This window comes from Aedes albopictus, chromosome 2 (genome assembly GCF_035046485.1).
Source record: "Aedes albopictus strain Foshan chromosome 2, AalbF5, whole genome shotgun sequence".
NCBI lineage: Eukaryota > Metazoa > Arthropoda > Insecta > Diptera > Culicidae > Aedes > Aedes albopictus.
The window spans coordinates 435,117,896-435,137,994 of record NC_085137.1 but is presented as its reverse complement, the minus strand read 5'-3'; the positions used below and the strand labels follow the sequence as shown (position 1 = coordinate 435,137,994).

Genomic DNA, 20,099 nt, shown 5'->3' with positions numbered 1-20,099 from the left:
CGACAAAAATCTTGAAGCATCTGCGGAAATTCTTGAAATAATTCTTGGAGAAATTTTTGAAATAACTCCCGGTAGAATTCCTAAAAGAAATGAAAAGAAATTAAATTCTTGGAGCAACTCCTGTTGGAAATCCTGTAGAAATTTCCAATAAAACCAAGGCGGAATTGCCAATGGGCCTCCAGGAAAATTCTCAATTGAGTTCATTCAGAGATTCTAAATAGAGTCCTGGAATTTCCACAGGAACTTGTTGAGAAAATCCCAATGAAACTCTTCAAGGAGTTGCCAATTCAAATCCTTGAAGATTTTTTATTGGAACCCCTTCAGAAATTTTCATAGAAACTCGTAGAGGTATTCAAAGTGGAATGTCTGGGGAAAACCATGATTAAATTCCTGAATTGCTTATTGAACACCTGCAGGACTTCCGAATCAATCTCTTGAATTAACCCTTTGAAGCCGGATTTTTTCCAAGTGTTATTACAGAGTTTTTTTCTGTAGTTTGTGTGGTCAATAGCATAAAAACTGCAGAATATTATGCAGAATATTTTTCCTGAATATCCTAGATCATCTAAACTGTACTTGAGTTTAGATCCTAAGCTCTATGGGTGTAACGGTAACTTCTTTCATTATACAAAGCTACGATTTGTAATCTATCATGTCCAGTAAGTCTTCTGAAAGTGTTCAAAAGACAGTATCAGATCAGTTGGGATATCCTAGGTCATCCAAACTGTTCTTGAGTTTAGATCCTAAAGTCTACGGGTATAATCGATTCTATCATTTTCCAGAATCCTTTCAATGAATGACTGTGTATGTGTAGACTAGGTAGACTAAAGTCTACGGGTGTAACGGTAACTTCTTCCATTATACAAAGCTACGATTTGTAATCCATCTTGTCCAGTAAATCTTTTGAAAGGTTAATAGACAGTATCAGATCAGTCGAGATATCCTAGGACACGGTGTAACGGTAACTTCTTTCATTCTTTCTTTCAAGCTACGATTTGTAATCTATCATGTCCAGTAAGTCTTCTGAAAGTTATAGTGATTGTTTTTATCAACTAAGTTTAATAACAGTAAGGAAGCCCACAATATCCCAAAAATATACAACAATGCATTGTTCCTCTAACTGTTTTGGTAAGTACAGTGGATTATGTAACACTACTCAACGTAGTGGCAAAAGCTATTATCACAAGTGTAGCCCTGAAGCGATGGTCTCCGGAGTAGTGTTGTTGATCTGGAATATCTCAAAACTATTTTGAAATGACTCATGTTATGACAGGGGGATTACGGATTACAGTTTAAAGATCATTGTGAGAATTACTACTGTTACTAACAAGAGCTAAACTTCAGGATAGTTTGGACGACCCTCAATGTTCCAAAGGTTTATAATAATATATAGTAGACTTCAGGTTATTCCAGTCATCGCTATTGATTATGAAACGTTACTTAATATGTCAGATATAGCTGATGTTACGAGTGTAGACCTTAAGGTCTGAACTTAAAGATAGTTTGGCTAACCTGGAACATTCCCATAGTGTCTCTACATGACATTTGAGATTTTAAAAGCTTCACGGATCTCAGTAGATTATGCTATGCTATTATTTATGATGAAAACACAAAGTTTTCTTGTAGATTTGAAGGACTTTGAAGTTTAGACGAACCTGAATGTCCCAAAAGTTTATAGTAAAAAGTAGACTCCAAATTGGTCCAGTAACTACGGATAAATATGCAACGTTACTCAGTATAGCAGATATGGCTATTGTTACGAGTGTAGACCTGAAGTCCTGAACTCCAAGGTAGTTGGGTTGACCTGGAATATCCCTGTAGTGACTCTAAATGGCATTTGAGATTTCAAGAGCTTCGTCGATCCTAGCAGATTATACAATACTATTATTTATGATGAAACACAATGTTTTTGTTGTAGATTTGAAGGACTTCATTGTAGAACAGTTTGGATGACCTTGAATTTCCCAAAGGTTTATAATAAGCTAGTAGACTTCAGACTGCTCCAGTAACTGCGGTTGTTTATGCAGCGTGACTCAGTATAACAGATGGGGATACTATTCCGAGTGTAGACCTGAAGTCCTGAACTCCAAGGTAGTTGGGCTGACCTGGAATATCCCTATAGTGTCTTTAAATGACATTTGAGATTTCAAGAGCTTCGTGGATCCCAAAAGATTATACAACACTATTATTTATGGTGAAAACACAATGTTTTGTTGTAGAGTTGAAGGACTTAATAATAGAACAGGTTGGGAGACCTTGAATTTCCCAAAAGTTTATAATAAGCTAGTAGACTTCAGACTGCTCCAATAACTGCGGTTGATTATGCAGCGTTACTCAGTATAACAGATATGGATACTATTACGAGTGTAGACCAAGTTCAGAACTCCAAGGTAGTTTGGCTGACCTGGAATATCCCTATAGTGTCTATAAATGACATTTGAGATTTCAAGAGCTTCGCGGATCCCAGCAGATTATGCAATACTATTATTTATGGTGAAAACACATAAAGTTATTCTTGTAGATTTGAAGGACTTCAATATAGAACAGTTTGGACGAACCTGAATGTCCCAAAGGTATATAATAAAAAAGTAGACTTAAGATTGGTCCAGTAACCACGCATAAATATGCAACGTTCAGAAGGCCGGCTCCACAGGCACGTAAAGGTTTATAATAAGCTAGTAGACTTCAAACTGCTCCAGAAACTGCGGTTGATTATGCAGCGTTACTTAGTATAACAGATATTGCTACTGTTACGAGTTTAGACTAAGTTCTGAATTCCAAGGTAGTTTGGCTGACCTGGGATATCTATATAGTGTCTATAAATAACATTGTAGATGTATAGAGCATCACGGATTCCAATAGGTTATGCAATGCTTTTATTTGTGGCGAAAATACATAAAATTATTCTTGTAGTTTTGAAGGACTTAACTATAGGACAATTGGGAACATCTAGAATATCCCAGAATATAAAACAACTTTTGATATTCTTGACGAAGGCCAAATGAATACATATAAGCGTAACCCACATCCAAGTTCAGCTTTTAGAACAACTGGTAAGTCAATTATTTCGTTTTTCCAAATTTCATGGTGTTCAGGTTGTTCTAGGTTTTCAATTAAGTCCCACATACAAATTTTCCCATTTTTTCCTAATAGAGGGTTCAATTTGCAACAACTTTGCCGAAGAAAGCATTCTGTTTTATCGAATGGGTGAATTTATACACCGGCTCCAAAGGATTAAATCCAAATTGTTTGACAGATGAATTATGAAAGTAAGTCCTTGAAGAAATCTCGATAAAACTTTTGGAGAAATTATCGCGAGACTTCCTGTAGGAATCATAAATTAAATTCTTAGAAAAACTCACCTATAGAATTTCTGAAGAAATTCTCGACGGAACTTCCGGAGGAATTGCCTATGCAGCTCCTGGAGCGGTTATCGAAAGGAATCCTAGAAGAATTCTCAGAAAAAGTCTCGGAGAAATTCATGAAGGAGCTCCTGTAGAAATTCTCGATGGAACTCCTGAAGAAATTTTCGAAGGAACTCCTGGTGAGATTACCAAAGAAATTCTAGGAAGAAGGGATTTAAAAAAAACTTCTACATAGAGTAATTGTTGAAGGAACTCGTCAAGAAATTCTTAAGGAAACTCCCAAATAAATTTCCAAAAGAACTCATGCAGATAGTCTCGAAGAAAAGTATGAAATAGTTCTTTAAAGAACTCCTGAAGAAATCGTTTGTGGAACTCAAGAATAAATTCGAAAAGATTTTGAAAAAAAAAACAAGAAGGAAATCCTAGAGGAATTGCCGATGCATTTCCTGCAGGAATCTCTTATGGAAGTATTGGGTTAATTTCCGAAGGAACTCCAGGATAAATTCCCGAAGGAACTTCTTGATATACTTCCGATGGAACACCTGGACGACATTTCAATGGAACTTTTATAGGAATCCCCTAAAAGACTCCCGGGGAATTTTAATGGATCTTAATTCTGAAGTAATTGATTGAGGAATCCGTGGAGAAATTCTCGATGAATCTTTTGATGGAACTCCCAAATGAAAATCATTGGAACTATTGTAGGAATTCCCGATAGAATCCCTGAAGAAATTACAGATGGAATCCCTGGAGAAATTACCGATAAAACTTCTGGATGAATTTTCGGTGGGACTCTTGGGGAAATTCTCGAAAAAAAAACTCTCGGAGGATTTCCTAAGAAAATTTTGAACTAATTTTTGAAGGAACTCCTGGAGAATTTCTTAAGAGACCTTCTGTGGGATTTGTTTAACCTTCCTTTTGCATCACGTTGGGAACAGCTCGCTGGCGTAGTGTACGGTTTGGGTCAAAAACATCAGGGCCAAAGGAGGGTTACAAAAACTTTTGGAGATATTCTCGAAGAAATCTCTTAAACAGGGATTGCTAGAAGAATCCCCGATGGAACTCCCAAAAGAACTCCTAAAAGAATTCTTAAAGTAATTCCTGGAGGAATTTCCAATGGATCGAAATCTCAATGAAACAAAATACAAAGTAGGCGGAAAGGGGCGGGCCAGGGATCCCAGGTAACCATTAGCTGCGTCTATTTCCAGAAGAGATGTTTAGGAAAGTATAAATTAATCTATGGGAAAACTGGGAATTGAACTTGGACCTCCTGATTTATAGTCACTAACCTTAGCACAGTGGTGTAGACACAATTATTGTATACATATCTTCGAAAACAAGAGCATTACTTGTTATGTCTGAATAGTCAAGAACATAAGTTGAACTAAGTCTGAATTGAGGCTGAAGAAGCGACGTGGATTTCACGAAAACCATACTTGGGTCAGCTGTCAAAAATTAATTGATTAAAGGTTGAACAACAGATGATTAATTCTGCATGTTGGTGAATAATATTCTATTCAACTTGATATTCAGCCATCTATGTATTGCTGTTTGAAGAGGTTGAATAAGCCATACTTCAGACCAATATTCAGCTGTCATTGTGTTCAGCCATTGACACCATTAAACAGCTATTGTTCAGCTAATACTGTCACTGTCCAGCATTAATTGTTATTTGGGATTGAACCCAGGACCTTCTGCATCATCACTAACCTCCACCATCCCGTCCAAACTCATTCCAGGCTCTACAACGACGTGGGCTTCTACCTGGACGACAAGTTCCGGCTGGCGTACAACCTCACGTACTACACGATTGCCGGCCGGACCAACGTGGACACGTCCAAGTTCCGTCGGGCCATCTGGAACTACATCCAGTGCATGTACGGCATCAGGTACGACGACTACGACTACGGCGAGGTTAACCAACTGCTGGACCGGGCCCTCAAGATGTTCATCAAGACGGCCTGCTGCTTCCCGGAGCGGATCACCAAGACGGACTACGACAGCGTGCTGGTCGAGTTGCAGCACAGCGAGAAGGTAAGGTAGCTTGTGGGTTGTGACTCTTTGAACGTGTCTTGATTTGCGACTTTTATTCTACATTCAAAGGTTCACGTCAATCTGATGATCATGGAGGCACGCAACCAGGCAGAGCTGCTCTACGCACTACGTGAAATTATGCGTTACATGACATGATTTTGAGAAGAGAGAAGGAAACGGACGTGGCCGGGTGGATCACCCGGCCGAGATGAGATTGTGCTAGGAGCCCCTCTCCCCTCCTTTTTTGTAATGTTTAGAGTTTATAAGTGATTCAATACGGTATGTAATTCTTTTTTAAAGCTGTTGTCAGGTAACAGAGTTGATAAAGGAACGGAGAATTTATACAAAAACAACAAAAACGCAAACAAATCTAATCGTAGGTCATAGGTTCTAACAAAAATGGTAGGTTCCCATTCTTGCGGAGGAAACCGTACCGATAAGTGAAGCTAAAAGCTATATACATGCGATGGAAGTGAAAGATTTTTCATCTAGTGATATATTTGTAGGATATCAAGCAAAGAAACAGGCGGCGGAGAAATCACAGAACAAAAAATGAACTAGCGATCAGGGCATTGAAGTAATTTTAACACACGTCCCGCATAGGACGAGATGATGTAATTAGTAGTTTTTGTTTTAATTTGTAGCTAGGAACAACAAATGATACAATACATAAGTGGAAACACACAGTGAGAAACAATCGTCGCACAAATCGACTTTTCCCCACCCCACGAACAACAATTGGAAAAGGTACCGAACTACAGAAGTGTGGTGAACGGCTTGTTCGATGGTATTCCACGTTTCACGAATTGATCTCAGCTCAAGTACGAAATTTAAATTGTCGTCGTTGGTGGCGCACTGCACAGCGATACCCTCTTTAGTGATGTTCTTTTCTTTAAATAATAATTCTTAACTGTCGAGTGGACGTTCTTTGAGTGCCATCGGATAATGCCGGATTTAGAAGCTACATTTTGGGAGTTTGATGTGTGAGTCGTTGAGAGCTGGAGTACCGACATGACGTTGCTTCAAAAATGTTTTTGGTTCGGGAACAAAGTTTTCAATAGAGTTGATAGGGAACTATTTAAGGAATGTTTTTGTCAAGACTACCCATTTTCATGTAAATTAGTAACGAAAACGTTGTCAGAACCATCATAAAACCCTTGGAAACATTTGTTTTGAAACCTCACCAAAGCTTATTGAACTTCGATAAAAGCAAACTGCTGGAAAGATTTTCACCTCCACCAAGTACTAAAGCTCTATTGCTTATAAAATACAGGAAAGCATTGGAGGACAACAATAAAACATAGACAAACAGACGCGGTCAACTCTCCGATATTCAAATAAAAAATAATCAGGTCGCAGCTAATTCTGTATTGACGTTCCAGTTAGTTTGTAATGAGTTCCTCAAGGACTTCTAGTACGAGTTCCTCTGCACATTACACTGAAGTTTTTTGCATGATTTTTCCCAACCTATTCTCCAGGAGTTCTTGAAGTTTCTCTAACAATTTTATCAGGTGCTTCTCAAGGATTTCTCAGCAACAATTTATCCTAAAGCTTAAATGAAATTCCATCACAAATTTCTCCAGGTATTTGAATGGGTAACTTTTCATTCAGGGATATGTCAAAGGATCCTCTTCTTTATTCCGTAATAACGAGCTCCTCCAGAATTTCCAGGAGCTCTCCGTGAGACTTTTTCTGAATTTATTTATGTTTTCAACAGGTTTCTTCGTGAATGTATTCAAAAACTCCTACATTAATTTATCCAAGGACTTAAATGGGATTGGTGATATTCCCAGTGATTTGAATACTTATGTACAGGGATCTCTGTAAGGATTTTTCAGGAAGTACCTCATGAAGTTTTTTGAAAAATCTCAAGAAGTTCCTCATAGCAGTTTTCAGTATTGGAGTTTCTATTAAAGTTTCTCCATAAGCTTCTTCAGAAAGTCGAAAAGTTCTTTCAAAACCTTTTGCTGAAATTCCTTCAAGAGTTTCTCCAACAGCTTCTCGAAGAGTTTTGCTTGGCATTTCTGGTGGAGCTCCTACAAGAGTTCTTTCGGATGTTTGAAATCTGCTAAGGCAAGGCCAAATGTTCCCAACAATTTGTTGTGTGTATTTTTAGAAATTTGACTTTCTTAACACTTTCAGATTTTTTTCCAGGATTTATTCAAAAAGTTTATTAGAAATTCGTTAAGGTATTCCTCTAAAAGTTTCTTCCTTTTCTCCACAAATACCACAACAGGTTTCTACAGAAATTCTACCATATTTTTCTTTTAAAAAAATGGCTTTAGGTTTTAAAGAACTGCAGCAGAATTTCAGGACTTCAGGAATTTCTACACAATATGCGCCTGAGAATTCGCCGTTGTAAGAATTCTTCTAGGAGTTCTTTCAACAATTGCTTCAGCAGTTTGAGTAACAATTGCTTCAGGAGTTTCTCTAGAAATTATTTCAGAAATTTCTTCGGGATTTTTTTGTAAAATATCATCCGAGAGTTTCTCCAGAAAGTCCTAAAGTTCTTCCAGAAGTTCTCCGAGCGGTTCTCGAAGTGTTATTTCATGAGTTTCTCCTGAAGCTTCTCAAAGAGTTTCTCTGGGATGCTCCAAATCCTCTTGGGCTAGTCAAAAGCTTCCCTACAATTTGTTGTAGAAATTTGAAAAAGATTACTTTATTTTCTCAGGGATTTCCTTCAAAAGTCATTCTTGAAATTTTCTCTGTAAGTTTATTAGGAATTCGTCAAGATTCTCATCCCTTCCTCCACCTTCAATTTTCTTGAAAACTCTTCCATATGTTGAACTAAGAGTGACTTTAGGAACCGTTACAGGAGTTCTTTAAAACATACTTCAAGAATTACTTAAGGAATTCTTTGAGAATTTCATTCTACAATTTTTCCAGAATATCCAGTGAGAATTCTTCAATGGAGGAATTCCTTTAGGAGTTCTTCCAAGAATTATTCTTGCAGCTTGTGTAACAGTTTCTTTGGGTGTTTTTTTTTCTAAAAAAAATGCAGGAATTTCTCCAAAAGTTTTTGTAAAAGATCATCCAAGAGTTTCTCCATTAGTTCTCCCAGAAGCTTTCCCACGAGTTTATTGAAGAGCTTCTCGAAGTGTTCCTTCATGAGTTTCTCCCGAAGCTGTCAAAAAATTGCTCTGGAGATTTCTGGTGGGGTTCCTTCAGGAATTCTTCTGGATGCTCCAAACCCTCTCAGGCTAGTCAAAAGGTTCCCTACAATTTGCAAAAGGAATTTTTAATTTTTACTTTACTTTTTTAGGATTTTTTTCACCAGAGGGTCTTTTAGAAATTATTCTAGGGTTTTCTCTGTAAATCTATTAGGAATTCGTAAGGGTTCAATTTTCCTTAAAAATCCTTCTTGTGTTAAACTAAGAGAAACTTTATTAACCGTTTCAGGAGTTCTTGAAAAATACCTCCAGAATTACTTAAGGAATTCTTCGAGGATTTCCTCCTATAAGTTTTCCAGAATTTCCTGTGAGAATTCTTCGATGGAGGAATTCCTGTAGGAGTTCTTCTAATAATTATTCCAGCTTTTTGTGTAACAGTTCCTTTAGGAGTTTTTCTAAAAAAAATACAGGAATTTCTCCTGGAGTTTTTGTAAAAATTCACCCAAGAATTTCTCCAGGAAAGTACTAAAGTTCATCCAGAAGCTTTTCAAGGAATTCTTTCAGGAGTTTCTTAAAGAACTTCTCGAAGTGTTCCTTCATGAGTTTCCCCTACAGGTTCTCTTAGGAATTATCTAGTGGAGTTCCTTCAGACTAGTAAAAAAGATTCCTACAGTTTGTTGTAGGAGTTTTAAAATGTTTACATTACTTTCTTAGGGATTTTCACCAGAGGTTCCTTCAGATATTATTCTATGATTTTCTCTGTAAGTTCATAGGAATTCGTCAAGTTATTCATCGAAAATAGTTTTTCTCATCCTCCACGTATAATATCAGTCTTTAATTTGATTAAAAAATGTATGCATGTGTTAAACTAAGAGTTGGTTTAGAAACGTTTTCAAGAGTTCTTAAAAAAACTTCAAGAATTATTTCGGAAATTCTTTGGAGGTTTTATTATAAAATTGTTCTAGATTTCCCTGTGAGAATTCTTCGCAAATAGAATTTCTTTAAAAATTTTGGCTATAGCACTTTATGTAGAAATTTCTTCGAGAGTTCCCCTAGAAATTTTTCCTAGTTATCGTTGTAAAATATTTGTGAGATTTTTTTAAAGTTTTTTAGAAAATTCATCCAGGAGAACAATAACTTGGCAGATATCCCATGAAGAATTTACTGGATCACCTATAGGCTCTCCAGAAAGAAATTCCGTAAAAACTCCATAATAAACTCTTATGTCGTTTTCGTTTTTGCGGCGGTGCTACACCACTTCGTGCTACACTTTTCACTGAAAAAACGAACATTTTTGGTGCAGTTGCGTTGGTGTGCGTAAATAAAAACCAAAATATTTACAGCTTTGCAAACGCTGATTGGTGTACACGGTGCGCACCTGCTACACTCTCGAATTTTTGAGTGCTGCACTATCTCGAGCGGTGCAGAAAAAATGCTACACCGGTGTAGCACGAAAATCAAAAACGAACATTTTCGGTGCAAAAGTGCTGCACCCAAGCTGCACCGGTGTAGCGCCACCGTAAAAACGAAAACGACATTAAAGAATTACCTAGAAAAATTATTGAAGGAATTTATTGGAAAAAAATACTGAAAAATACTATGTACTAGTAATTTTTCTGAACTAACTCATAGAGTAATTTCTATAGTATCTCTGAGAAACTCTTGGGACAAGTTCTGAAGGATTTGCTCGGTGAATTCCGGTTTGAAAACCTAGAGAAATTATCTAAAGACTTGTAGAGAAATTTCAGAAAGAACTCCAGCCCTTGAAGGAATTCATGTAGGATGAAGAAATTGGAACACCTAGAGGATTTTGTTTGAACTCGTAAAAAATCTGAAGAAACTACAACGTAAACTTCTGAAAGAACTCTTATTGTAGTTTCTGAAGTATTTCTGAGCAACTCCGGGAATTATTCCTGAAAAAAAATCACATGAAATTCAAGAATGAACACCTAGAAAATTAGGGACTTGTACAGAAATTTAAGCACGGAACTTCTGATGCATATGCAGTGGGAATTTTTGAAGAAATTACTGTAGCTGCTCTTAAAGGAACTCCTGAAGACATTCATGCTTTAATAACTGGATAAATTTCTGAAGTCAGTTCTGGGAGAAGTTATAGAAAAAAAAATCCTGAAATAATCTCTGTAGGAACTTTAGTAAAATTTATGAAAAATTCTAGAGTTACTTTTGGGGGAATTTCTGAAGCAACTCCTACTTCAGGAATTCATGAATATACTCCCAAAATAATGCCTGAAGTCCTAGTGCAATTCCTGAAGAAACTCTTGGATGAATCTCAGGGGGATTCAAGCAGAACATCTTGAAACTTGAAAAAAAGAAAGAAACTCTCAACTGAATTGGTAGATAAACTTGGTCGAAATTTGCAGATTTTTCTCAGGCGTTTTTTTGTGAAACACTTTTCGTTGGGAAGCTATTCTTGTGAAAAGTCCCCCTAAATATATATGGATAGGGCAATTATTGGAACCTTCAGAAGAAAATCGTAAACAAACACTTAGAGAATTTTTAAGGAAATCGTAGAAAAAATCTGAAGAAACTACTAGAAAATCCCAAGGAACTCCTAGAGTAGTTTCTAAAAGTATCTCCAGGAACTCCTGGAACAATTTCTGAAAAAAAAACTTGTTGGGGAATTCCAGAATAAACACCTTGAGAATTCCTACAGGGACTTCTACAGAAATTTCAGAACGAAGCTCCGTTATGATTGGATATGCACTATGCAGGGGGATTTTTTTTAAAGGAATTACTGCAGCTGCTCTTAAAGGGACTCATGAAAAAATGTGAAAAAATGCATGCATTAATAACTGGAGAAATTTCTGAAGTTAATTCTGGGAGAAACTATAGGAAATTGAAACCATCTAGAGTAACTGTTGGGGAATTTCTGAAGCAACTCCTATCAAAGGAACTCCTTCAGGCCACGAGAACCCTCTAACTACTTTATGAACAAACATTGAGTTCTTTAGAAATAATCACAGAAAAATCTAGGGAAATTCTCGGCAGAATTTTTGGCTAAAACTTCACAAAATACCAAACGGTGAATTGCTTTGTTTTTTTTTTAAATCTTTCGAACTTTTTAAAATTATCATTAAAACAGCAGTTTTGCGTAATCAAACGATGATTATTACTTGCCCAACGTTTTGACATTGGGTTAGTGTCTTCTTCGGGGGAGATTTTGTGTTTAATAATTAGTTGAAAAGATACAGTCGAGCCTCCACTAGTTTTTTTTAATATTTTTGCCGAATTTCTAAATAAATTCCTAATTCCTGTTCTAAGAAATTTTCTTATGCAAAAAAATCTTAAGAAATTCATTAGATTTTTATTTTTTTTTACGATATTTTCAACCCGCAAAAAGATTTCATAAGATATCTCATGAAACAATTTCATAAGAATTTCTCATGGAAAATCTTTTTCCTATGTCGAAATTTCATAAGACAAACTTAACTTACGACCGTCATAAGTGAGTTTTCTCTGTGAATATATCTTTTAAGAGGAGGGCAAACATTTATTCAGCATATTTCGGCTGAATTCTTAAAAGATTTTTTGGTGATTTTTGGGTGATGTCGAAGAAAAAAAATTTGTAGACATGTTTCAAAATGGACATGAATATTTTGTTTTGTTGTTGTATTCCATAGCAGTATCTCTAAACTGTTTGTAAAAGAGTTTTTGACGAAGCTGTGTGAGGAACTCGTAGTATGAAGCGATAACAACTAGAATACCAGCCTTGTCCGAAGATTCCGTAGTGAAATTCTATGGAATTCTGAATATTATCTTCTCAAAATCTCCTCGGATTTCGCTCAAAACCATCTCCAAGAGTCTTAAGAAACTTCAATAGTTTGTTTCAAGTTTAATCCCAAAATCTTCTTCGTATTTGATTAGATGAAGGAAGCTTTCAAACTGGGTTAGGTCCATCAGTTCTCATAATTCAATTGAAATTCGCCTAAAAGTTTTCTGTAAGTTCTTCAACTTATATTTCCAGTTATTCACTTTGACCTTAATTAAATCAACAAGTTGATAGGAATTTCTCGGGTCTGGCAGTCTGATATTTACAGGACAAACAAATGTAGAGCTTCACACCACTTAACAAAAAAGCTAACTCCTGTAAGTAGCACTATGGGAAAAATGTTCAAAAATAGGGTTGTAAATTAGGAAATTGTTTTCGAAAATATTGTAGATTCCCTGAAGAAGGTTAAATAAATATAACCAAAACGTCGGATGTAAGAGCTTGCTACCTACTCAGACTGCCAGAGCCGAGAAATTCCTATCAACTGTAGAATCTACAGTCGTAAAATCACACGTAAAATCAACAAGTCATCGAAGAAACATATTTTTTTTTCAGTTTCATTGATTCGATTATTTATTTAAAAACAAAACTATCATCAGTCTTCTTGGCAATTAAAGATTTTTCAACTTTTCTAGATTATGTAAACTTCTGAAAACTACTCTATAAACTTTTCTGAGAAAATCTTAAGAACATATAAACAAAAATCTACGAAATAGGTAGTAAATGCTGTAGAAAGAAATCTAAAGTCCAATCAGATTTTAAGAGGTTCTGGAAGCACTATAAAGCCCAGCCGCTGATGGTTTTTCTTTTTTTTCATTAACACATTTTGAACATTTCCTACAATCTATTTGACACACGAATGTTACTTGGGAAAAGTCCTGACATTATTTTTTTGAAAATTCATAATGTTATGTTAAACATTATTGCAACAATATAAAGTATTGAGATTGATGAGTTTAAGAATCTCCCAGATGAAATTCCAAGAGTTCCTTCGGTTGTTCATTCCTACTGAGATTCCTGTAAACGATTCTACTGTGAAACTTTTAGGAAATAGCATGGTGGTAGTTTACTTCTGGGAGTTCTTTTGAGGTGGGCTCCTACTAAAATTTCTTCACGATAATTCATGAGATTATATCGCATTAAGGTGAAGATATGACGAAGCCATAGCTTGAATTTTCAAGAGCACAAATCTGAATAACCAAATGACGGTTTATGCTGAAAAGTTGATCGATTCATCACCACTAGCGGGTAACCAACCAATCAACTTTTCAGCGAAACCATCATTTGGTTCGTCAGATTTGTGCTCTTGAAAATTTGGAGTATGGCTTTAACATATCTTCACCTTAAAGAGTATTTTCTGAAATTCTTCTACGAGTTTCTATTTGGATTCCTTTACGGAGGAATCTTTGGGAATTCCACTAGAAGTTCTTTTAAGATTGATCAATCGGTACCTTTTGCGACTCCTCAAAGTAAACTTGTACCAATCTACTTAGTTATCTCATGTCAGGGAGTTCCTTTTGAGATTCCTTCCAATATTTCTTCTCGAATTCCTCCAGTAGATTTTACGAGAACTCCTTCAGGATATCTACCGAACAGTCCTTTATGAGTTTCTTCTCAGACTTTTCCAGGAAATCCTTTGTGCCAATTTGATTCTTGTAAGAAGTTCTTATAATATTCTGTTAGATAGTTTTATAGGCTTCTGCTAGAAGTTTTTGTTGGAATATCTAAAAAAAAGTTTCCCTCGAGTTCCTTTTGGAATTACCTCATCAGTTCCAGATTAAACCGATGCCTCCTTTTCAATTTCTACTGAAGTTTCTATGGAGATTCGTTCAAGAACTTCACCAACAGTTAGAATTCCTTAAGGGATTCATTCTGTAACGGAGATTCCTTCAAGAACTTCACCAACAGTTAGAGTTCCTTAAGGAATTCATTCTGGGTTTTTACCCAGAGATCGAAATATCTCCTGAATACCTACCGAGATGTGTTCAAGAGTTTCTCTAATGGTTCTTTCTGAGATTCCTTAGGGAGCTTCCTTCTGCAATTCTTGCAACTTTGAGATTCCTGCATGAATTCCTTCTGGAAGTCATCCATGAGCTTCTTCAGGAGGTTTCTCGCCTGAATCACTTCGATGAGTTTAAACCCCATGCGGATATCTGACCCTCAACGACTCAACAACAAAACAAGAAAATCTTCATAAATACCACACACATTTTTTTTTCCGACGTGCAAACAGATCAAAACGATTGATATTAGATCGATCCTGTCGAACCTAGTCCATGATTTTTATAATTCAAGATGTAAAGAGAAAAGTTAGGAAGGCCAACAACGTGAAGCATGTATTAAAAAAAAATCAAATTTCGAAACAAAACATATTGTGTTCAATGCAAAACAAAGAAAACCAATGGTTAAATATAACGTTCGAATCTAAATTGTTGTTATTTTTTCGAAGAAGTTTAGAGAGGACTAAAATTTAAAAAAAAGTTATGTCACACCAAGAAAATGGTGTTTCCTGTTCGGGGAACGTTTCCGTTAGTTTCGATGACACCACACCACAAAAATAAAAACATCAAATCGACTACCTGCGATCCCCCAAATCTTACACGGTCTAAGGAACAATCTATTAAGGATAGTGAGCAGACGACGATCGACGAGAAAACACACACACCTATTATACAAAATATGTGATTCGTTTGTGATGGAATTTGTGCCAAAAAAATCTCTTTATAATAACATACAAACAAAGCATACATATATGTGTAGAACCACAAGTGGATCCATAATCGTTGATGGAGAGGTCTTTGGCTTCTCGCGGAAGCCTTAAGTGTTAGAATTGTAGAACGTCAAGCCAAGACTAGAAAGAAACAGTACGTAGATCGGAACTGATGAGAACTATACTAACAGCTTACACCTACAAACACAAACATACAATTTACTGTTGATCATTGATTGTTTTATAAAGATTTATACATATAAAACACAATAACAAATAGAACCCGAGTTACTGTTATTTTGCGCGGGGACGAACGGGAAGAGAAACTCTGTTCCGGAGCCTGGCAATACTGCAATAATGGAAGCGCACTCGTGAGCAAATCAGCAGATGAGTTCGTCATTTAGGCATTATTACCTTTGCATATGTTATTTTCGTTCCGAGACGAAAGAAGGATTTTGTTAATGCTGTGGGAAAGTTTATCGGAGAGATAAGAGTAAAAATGATAAGCAAATGGCGCGAACGGTACGAAGCAAAGGGGCGTACTAGACGCGCACGTGTCGCTGCATAACGATTCATGTTGTCATCATCATAAGAATAAATGTGAAGATCTTCAAAACGGTAGCTCAATGTTTGCGTAAATATTCTGATGGAAATGATAGAGAAACTTCCTGTCTTAGTTCAGACCAATAAGACATACAGGGGATACTCAAAATAACTGGGACAGGTAAAATTTTCACTTTTTGAAAAATGTTCAACTCGCTGTAACTTTTCGAAAAAGGCATCAAATATTCTCAAATTTTTACTGTAAGCTCATCAACTAGTTGTGTATCAGTGGACAAAATTTGGAATGGATCGAGCCATTCTATACGAAGTTATATAGGTTCTAGAAAAAGGTATAATTATCCGATAGCCAACTTTGAGCTGTTATATCTCCGGATTCAATGAATCGAATGCAATGAAATTTTGATCATTTATGACTTATATAATGAGCTATAAAAAACTTTTGACAAAACTTAAAATTCTTTACACGAAAGAAAATTATTACGATTGCATTATTTTTCTAATGTAACACCAATTATTTCAAAACTTCATCATCGTTTCAAAATTCGAGATAGTAATTATAGTTCATTATGATTCCCTCTAATTGACTTGAATATATTTATGTTTTAAAGGAAAGTAACCAAATAGCCGGCATTAAATTGAAAAAGTAATGGGATGCATATGAAAAATATATAAATTTACTAAAAAACATAGAATAAATGAAATTGCCATAACTTTTTTTCTTATTAATAATTTCTAATTAGGTAAACTGTTTTTCAAAGTTCATTATATAAGTCATAAATGACCAAAATTTCATTGCATTCGGTTCATTGAATCCGGAGATATATCAGCTCAAAGTTGGCTATCGGATAATTACACCTTTTTCTAGAATCTTCATAACTTCGTGTAGAATGGCCCGATCTATTCCAAATTTTGTCCACTGATACACAACTAGTTGATGAACTTACAGTAAAAATTTGAGAATATTTTATGCCCTTTTCGAAAAGTTACAGCGAATTGAACATTTTTTGAAAAGTGAAAATTTTACCTGTCCCAGTTATTTTGAGTATCCCCTGTACATAACAACAAGGAAACATCTAACCGACCTATCGTAGAGCAGACGAATGTTACCGATATTTGTGGCTTTCTCATCTTCGTTAGCTAGGGAGAGTCGGCCCCAGGGTTGCCATTATGCCAGATTTATCTGGCACTGCCAGATTTTCAGGAGGCAAAAAGACAAAAAGAGAAACCAGCGATTTTGCCAGATTTTTATTTTCAAAACAGATTATTGAGCAACGGAATTCCACCTTGGTGTTTAGAAAGTTTATCTTTTCGACAAGATAATTTTAGTCATCTCAAAATTACCTATGCGTTTTATCACAATTATTAGGCCAAAATCTCGAGCAGATGCGTTGAAATTCACCATGCTTCTTTTGTCGTTAACTTTCTTGCACATTCAAAGTACCAAAGTCGGTTGCCTGATACTTGTTTTTCAACTGATTAAGGCTCAATGAATACTCGTACAACATACATTTCAAGATGTGTTGCGCAGCTTTTGTACAATTTGATTATTTTGTGGTGTTTTTGGTGGAAATTAAATTGGATAATCTCGATCGAATTTGCATTCATTGACTAAGAAATAACTGAGTAGGTGAAGAGGAAAATCGGCAATGTCATTCTTGTTTTGAATATTCAATACCGTAATGTTAACACTATTCTTTCTCAATAACTGTGAACATTTTGTACTTTGAACACAATACAAACGCTTTTTTTGTATTTTTTTTAAATTATAAGTATGTTTATCATACTTCAAATGGAATTGTCAAATCCCATGCTGTCATCAAATGTTTTCGAGAGCATCTAATAAAGTCATCATTTAATTGAAAAAACCGAGGAAAAAACAACATTGTTTATTATTCAAATTTTGAATTCAGTAAAAAAAAAAACAATGTTTAAGATTTTCAAAGTGAAGACTAGCGCCAGATTTTGCCAGATTTTTTTATTACTGACTTGCCAGATAAGTTTGAAAAAATAGTGGCAACCCTGGTCGGCCCACGCTCTTTTGTCCGATCTGCATGGACATTTCACTTGCTTCTCGCGAACTGGATACCGCTGACCGGCTGCAACTTTGGTTCCTCGTATTTTCGCTCGCTCAATCACGGTTCTGGCGTTCCTTCCTTCCAGATCCGTTCATGTGTCAGCTGTGGTAGAAAATTATTACGTCCTGGGTACTGCGGATAAATTGAACAGTTTTGTTTTCTAATCATCCCGCTTGAAAATTTACTTTATGGAGAGTTTTATGACAATGATCATGATCGACTTGTGTTACTCGTTTTCAAGTACCTATTATAGGTATAATAATTTATGAATATCAGGTATAAATCTTCCAGCTGCTTTTCAACATATGCTTACCATTATGCTATGTTAGGTACAAACGATGTTGATAGGTAAAAATGGCTTCACAATATAAAAAGCTAAACTAGCGGCCATTGCTTATTCAAAAGCGTCCCACCGTCTAATCATACTCATCGTATCCAAGAAAAAGCTACTCGCCTACAATGAACGTATTAATCCGTATGTCTGCCGCTAAAGCCTTAGTTTGTGCACAGCTGAAATCGAAAGAAGCCGAAAGGAACAAGTCAGATACTGTCGACGCAGCTTCAACATCAGCGGCTAAAACGCCGGAATTTTCGCAAGTTCACTGCAACCCGATGGCATCAACTTCAAAATGTCAGACCCTTCAGAATGACTACTCCGAAGCCAGCACGTCTAATGCACCCCGGAAGGTCTGACAAAGCCTCCGAAGACTATTTCAAAATCTATCTAAACCCCGATCACTTTATTATACAAAACATAATATTTGGAATAAAAAGCAATGATGGAAAATTTACGAACTAAATTGTATTTTTTTTATTGTGAACAAGTGTAACCATCTCACTCTTTTTAAAATTTACTCATCTTAACATAATTAAACTTCTGAGAAAGCTTAAAAGCTCCCATCCAACAAATAGTACAGGTACAGTAGACATTAGCCTGGTACACGATTATATGGGAAAATATAAAAAATGGAAAAACTCTAACTCCTGTTGTCGCCACGTCGATGGTTTGGTCAAAGTCTCATTTATCTATTGTAAGCACAATATATTCGACGCTCACTCTTCACTTGATTATAGTAATGGCAAGAGAAGTGCCACACAAATTATTATAATGATTTATAATAATAAGGAACATAATAATTGTAAAAATAACGTTTGATGAATCGCGTTGGTCACAAATTCATGTAGACCGGTGTAAATTCCAATGTGCAAAAATCAATCTGAATCGATTGGAAACGAGCCAACGTTCCACCAAACGTTATCACCATTATGCTTTGATCGCGTAGCGTTATGGAAGGGACTGTTTTGGATAAACACATAATCCAGCGCGGAACAAACCGCGCGTAGTAAACGATTAGTCCAGAGCACATATTTATAAACAAATCATTTGCTTTCCACTTCCCTGATGCTACTACGGTTATGCTTGGCAATGGAACTCTAGCGCAAGATCAATGTTAATGTCAATTATTAAGCGTATTATACGCAGATCGCATACATTCAGAACATTATGGGGAATGAATGATCAAGTTGTATTGAATGAAAACGTTTTCATATTCAGGATCAAACATGATCTTTACTACGCGTTTTCATATTCAGGTTCATTCATGATCCATATGATGCAAGAATTCTAGATGTGTGGTAGTACAGAAATTAGATCGATTCATGTAGGCATCTCCGGTAATACGCATGCGTGAGATGAATTATGCGATCGCATTTGATATTGCGCACTCAGATAAAGACTTGCCACTTATACATAAGCACTATGATTAAGCAATATTGTGAAACCCTATTAAACCAGACAAGCACCGCTAGGATTACAATTGTATGCAACTATCCATGCTCACCACCAAGAGTTAATCCAGGAAAACTCTAATCTATTGCAGAGGCTTAATTGCTGAAAAGATTCTCAACTCGGCTAAATTAATTGTTAGCAAGATTTGCTTGGAAGGTTTATAGCAAGATTATATGTATGCAAGTTTGAATCTCGATCGATCATGGCAAATTAATGATGTGAAAAGGATGAGAATACTTTCTGGACGGCACATATACAAATGGAATAGTTTTCCACAGGATCAGGAAAAAACATGTTAAAAAGAGGGTGCGAAAATGTCTGGAGAGGTCTGAACGAGGGTATATAAGGGGACCCCGTTTCATGAATAAAGCATTCGCGGTAGATTCTAGTACGAGTCAAGTCAGACTCTTTGTTTTGAAATATCCGAAACCACCTAATTCTCTTCGGGTAATCAGTCCTTTTTGGAGGAGAATTTTGTTTTAGAACTAGCCACAGAGTGGATCTCTTCGGGTAACCAGTCCCTTTTGGAAGAGAAGTTCAACCTTAATCCTCTTCGGGTAACCAGTCCCTTTTGGAGGAGGATTAACCCATCAGGGAACAATCAGTGAAGCTCTTCGGGTAGCCAGTCCCTTTTGGAGGAGGCCACTGACCTTGATGGTTAT

The 20,099-nt window shown here is 36.2% G+C and overlaps 1 protein-coding gene across 3 annotated transcripts in view; it reads left to right on the top strand.

Moving 5' to 3' along the window:
- The window catches only part of LOC109415738 (sestrin homolog), a 225,050-nt gene extending 209,420 nt beyond the window's left edge, over nt 1–15,630 (top strand). For all 3 annotated transcript variants that reach the window (XM_029869870.2, XM_029869869.2, XM_062853660.1), the window contains 2 exons: nt 5,105–5,399; nt 5,469–15,630. In XM_029869870.2, coding sequence (XP_029725730.1) covers nt 5,105–5,399; nt 5,469–5,555 — 382 coding nt within the window. In that variant the 3' untranslated portion in view covers nt 5,556–15,630. The remainder of the gene's footprint in view (nt 1–5,104; nt 5,400–5,468) is intronic.
- Nucleotides 15,631–20,099: the final 4,469 nt, after the last annotated feature.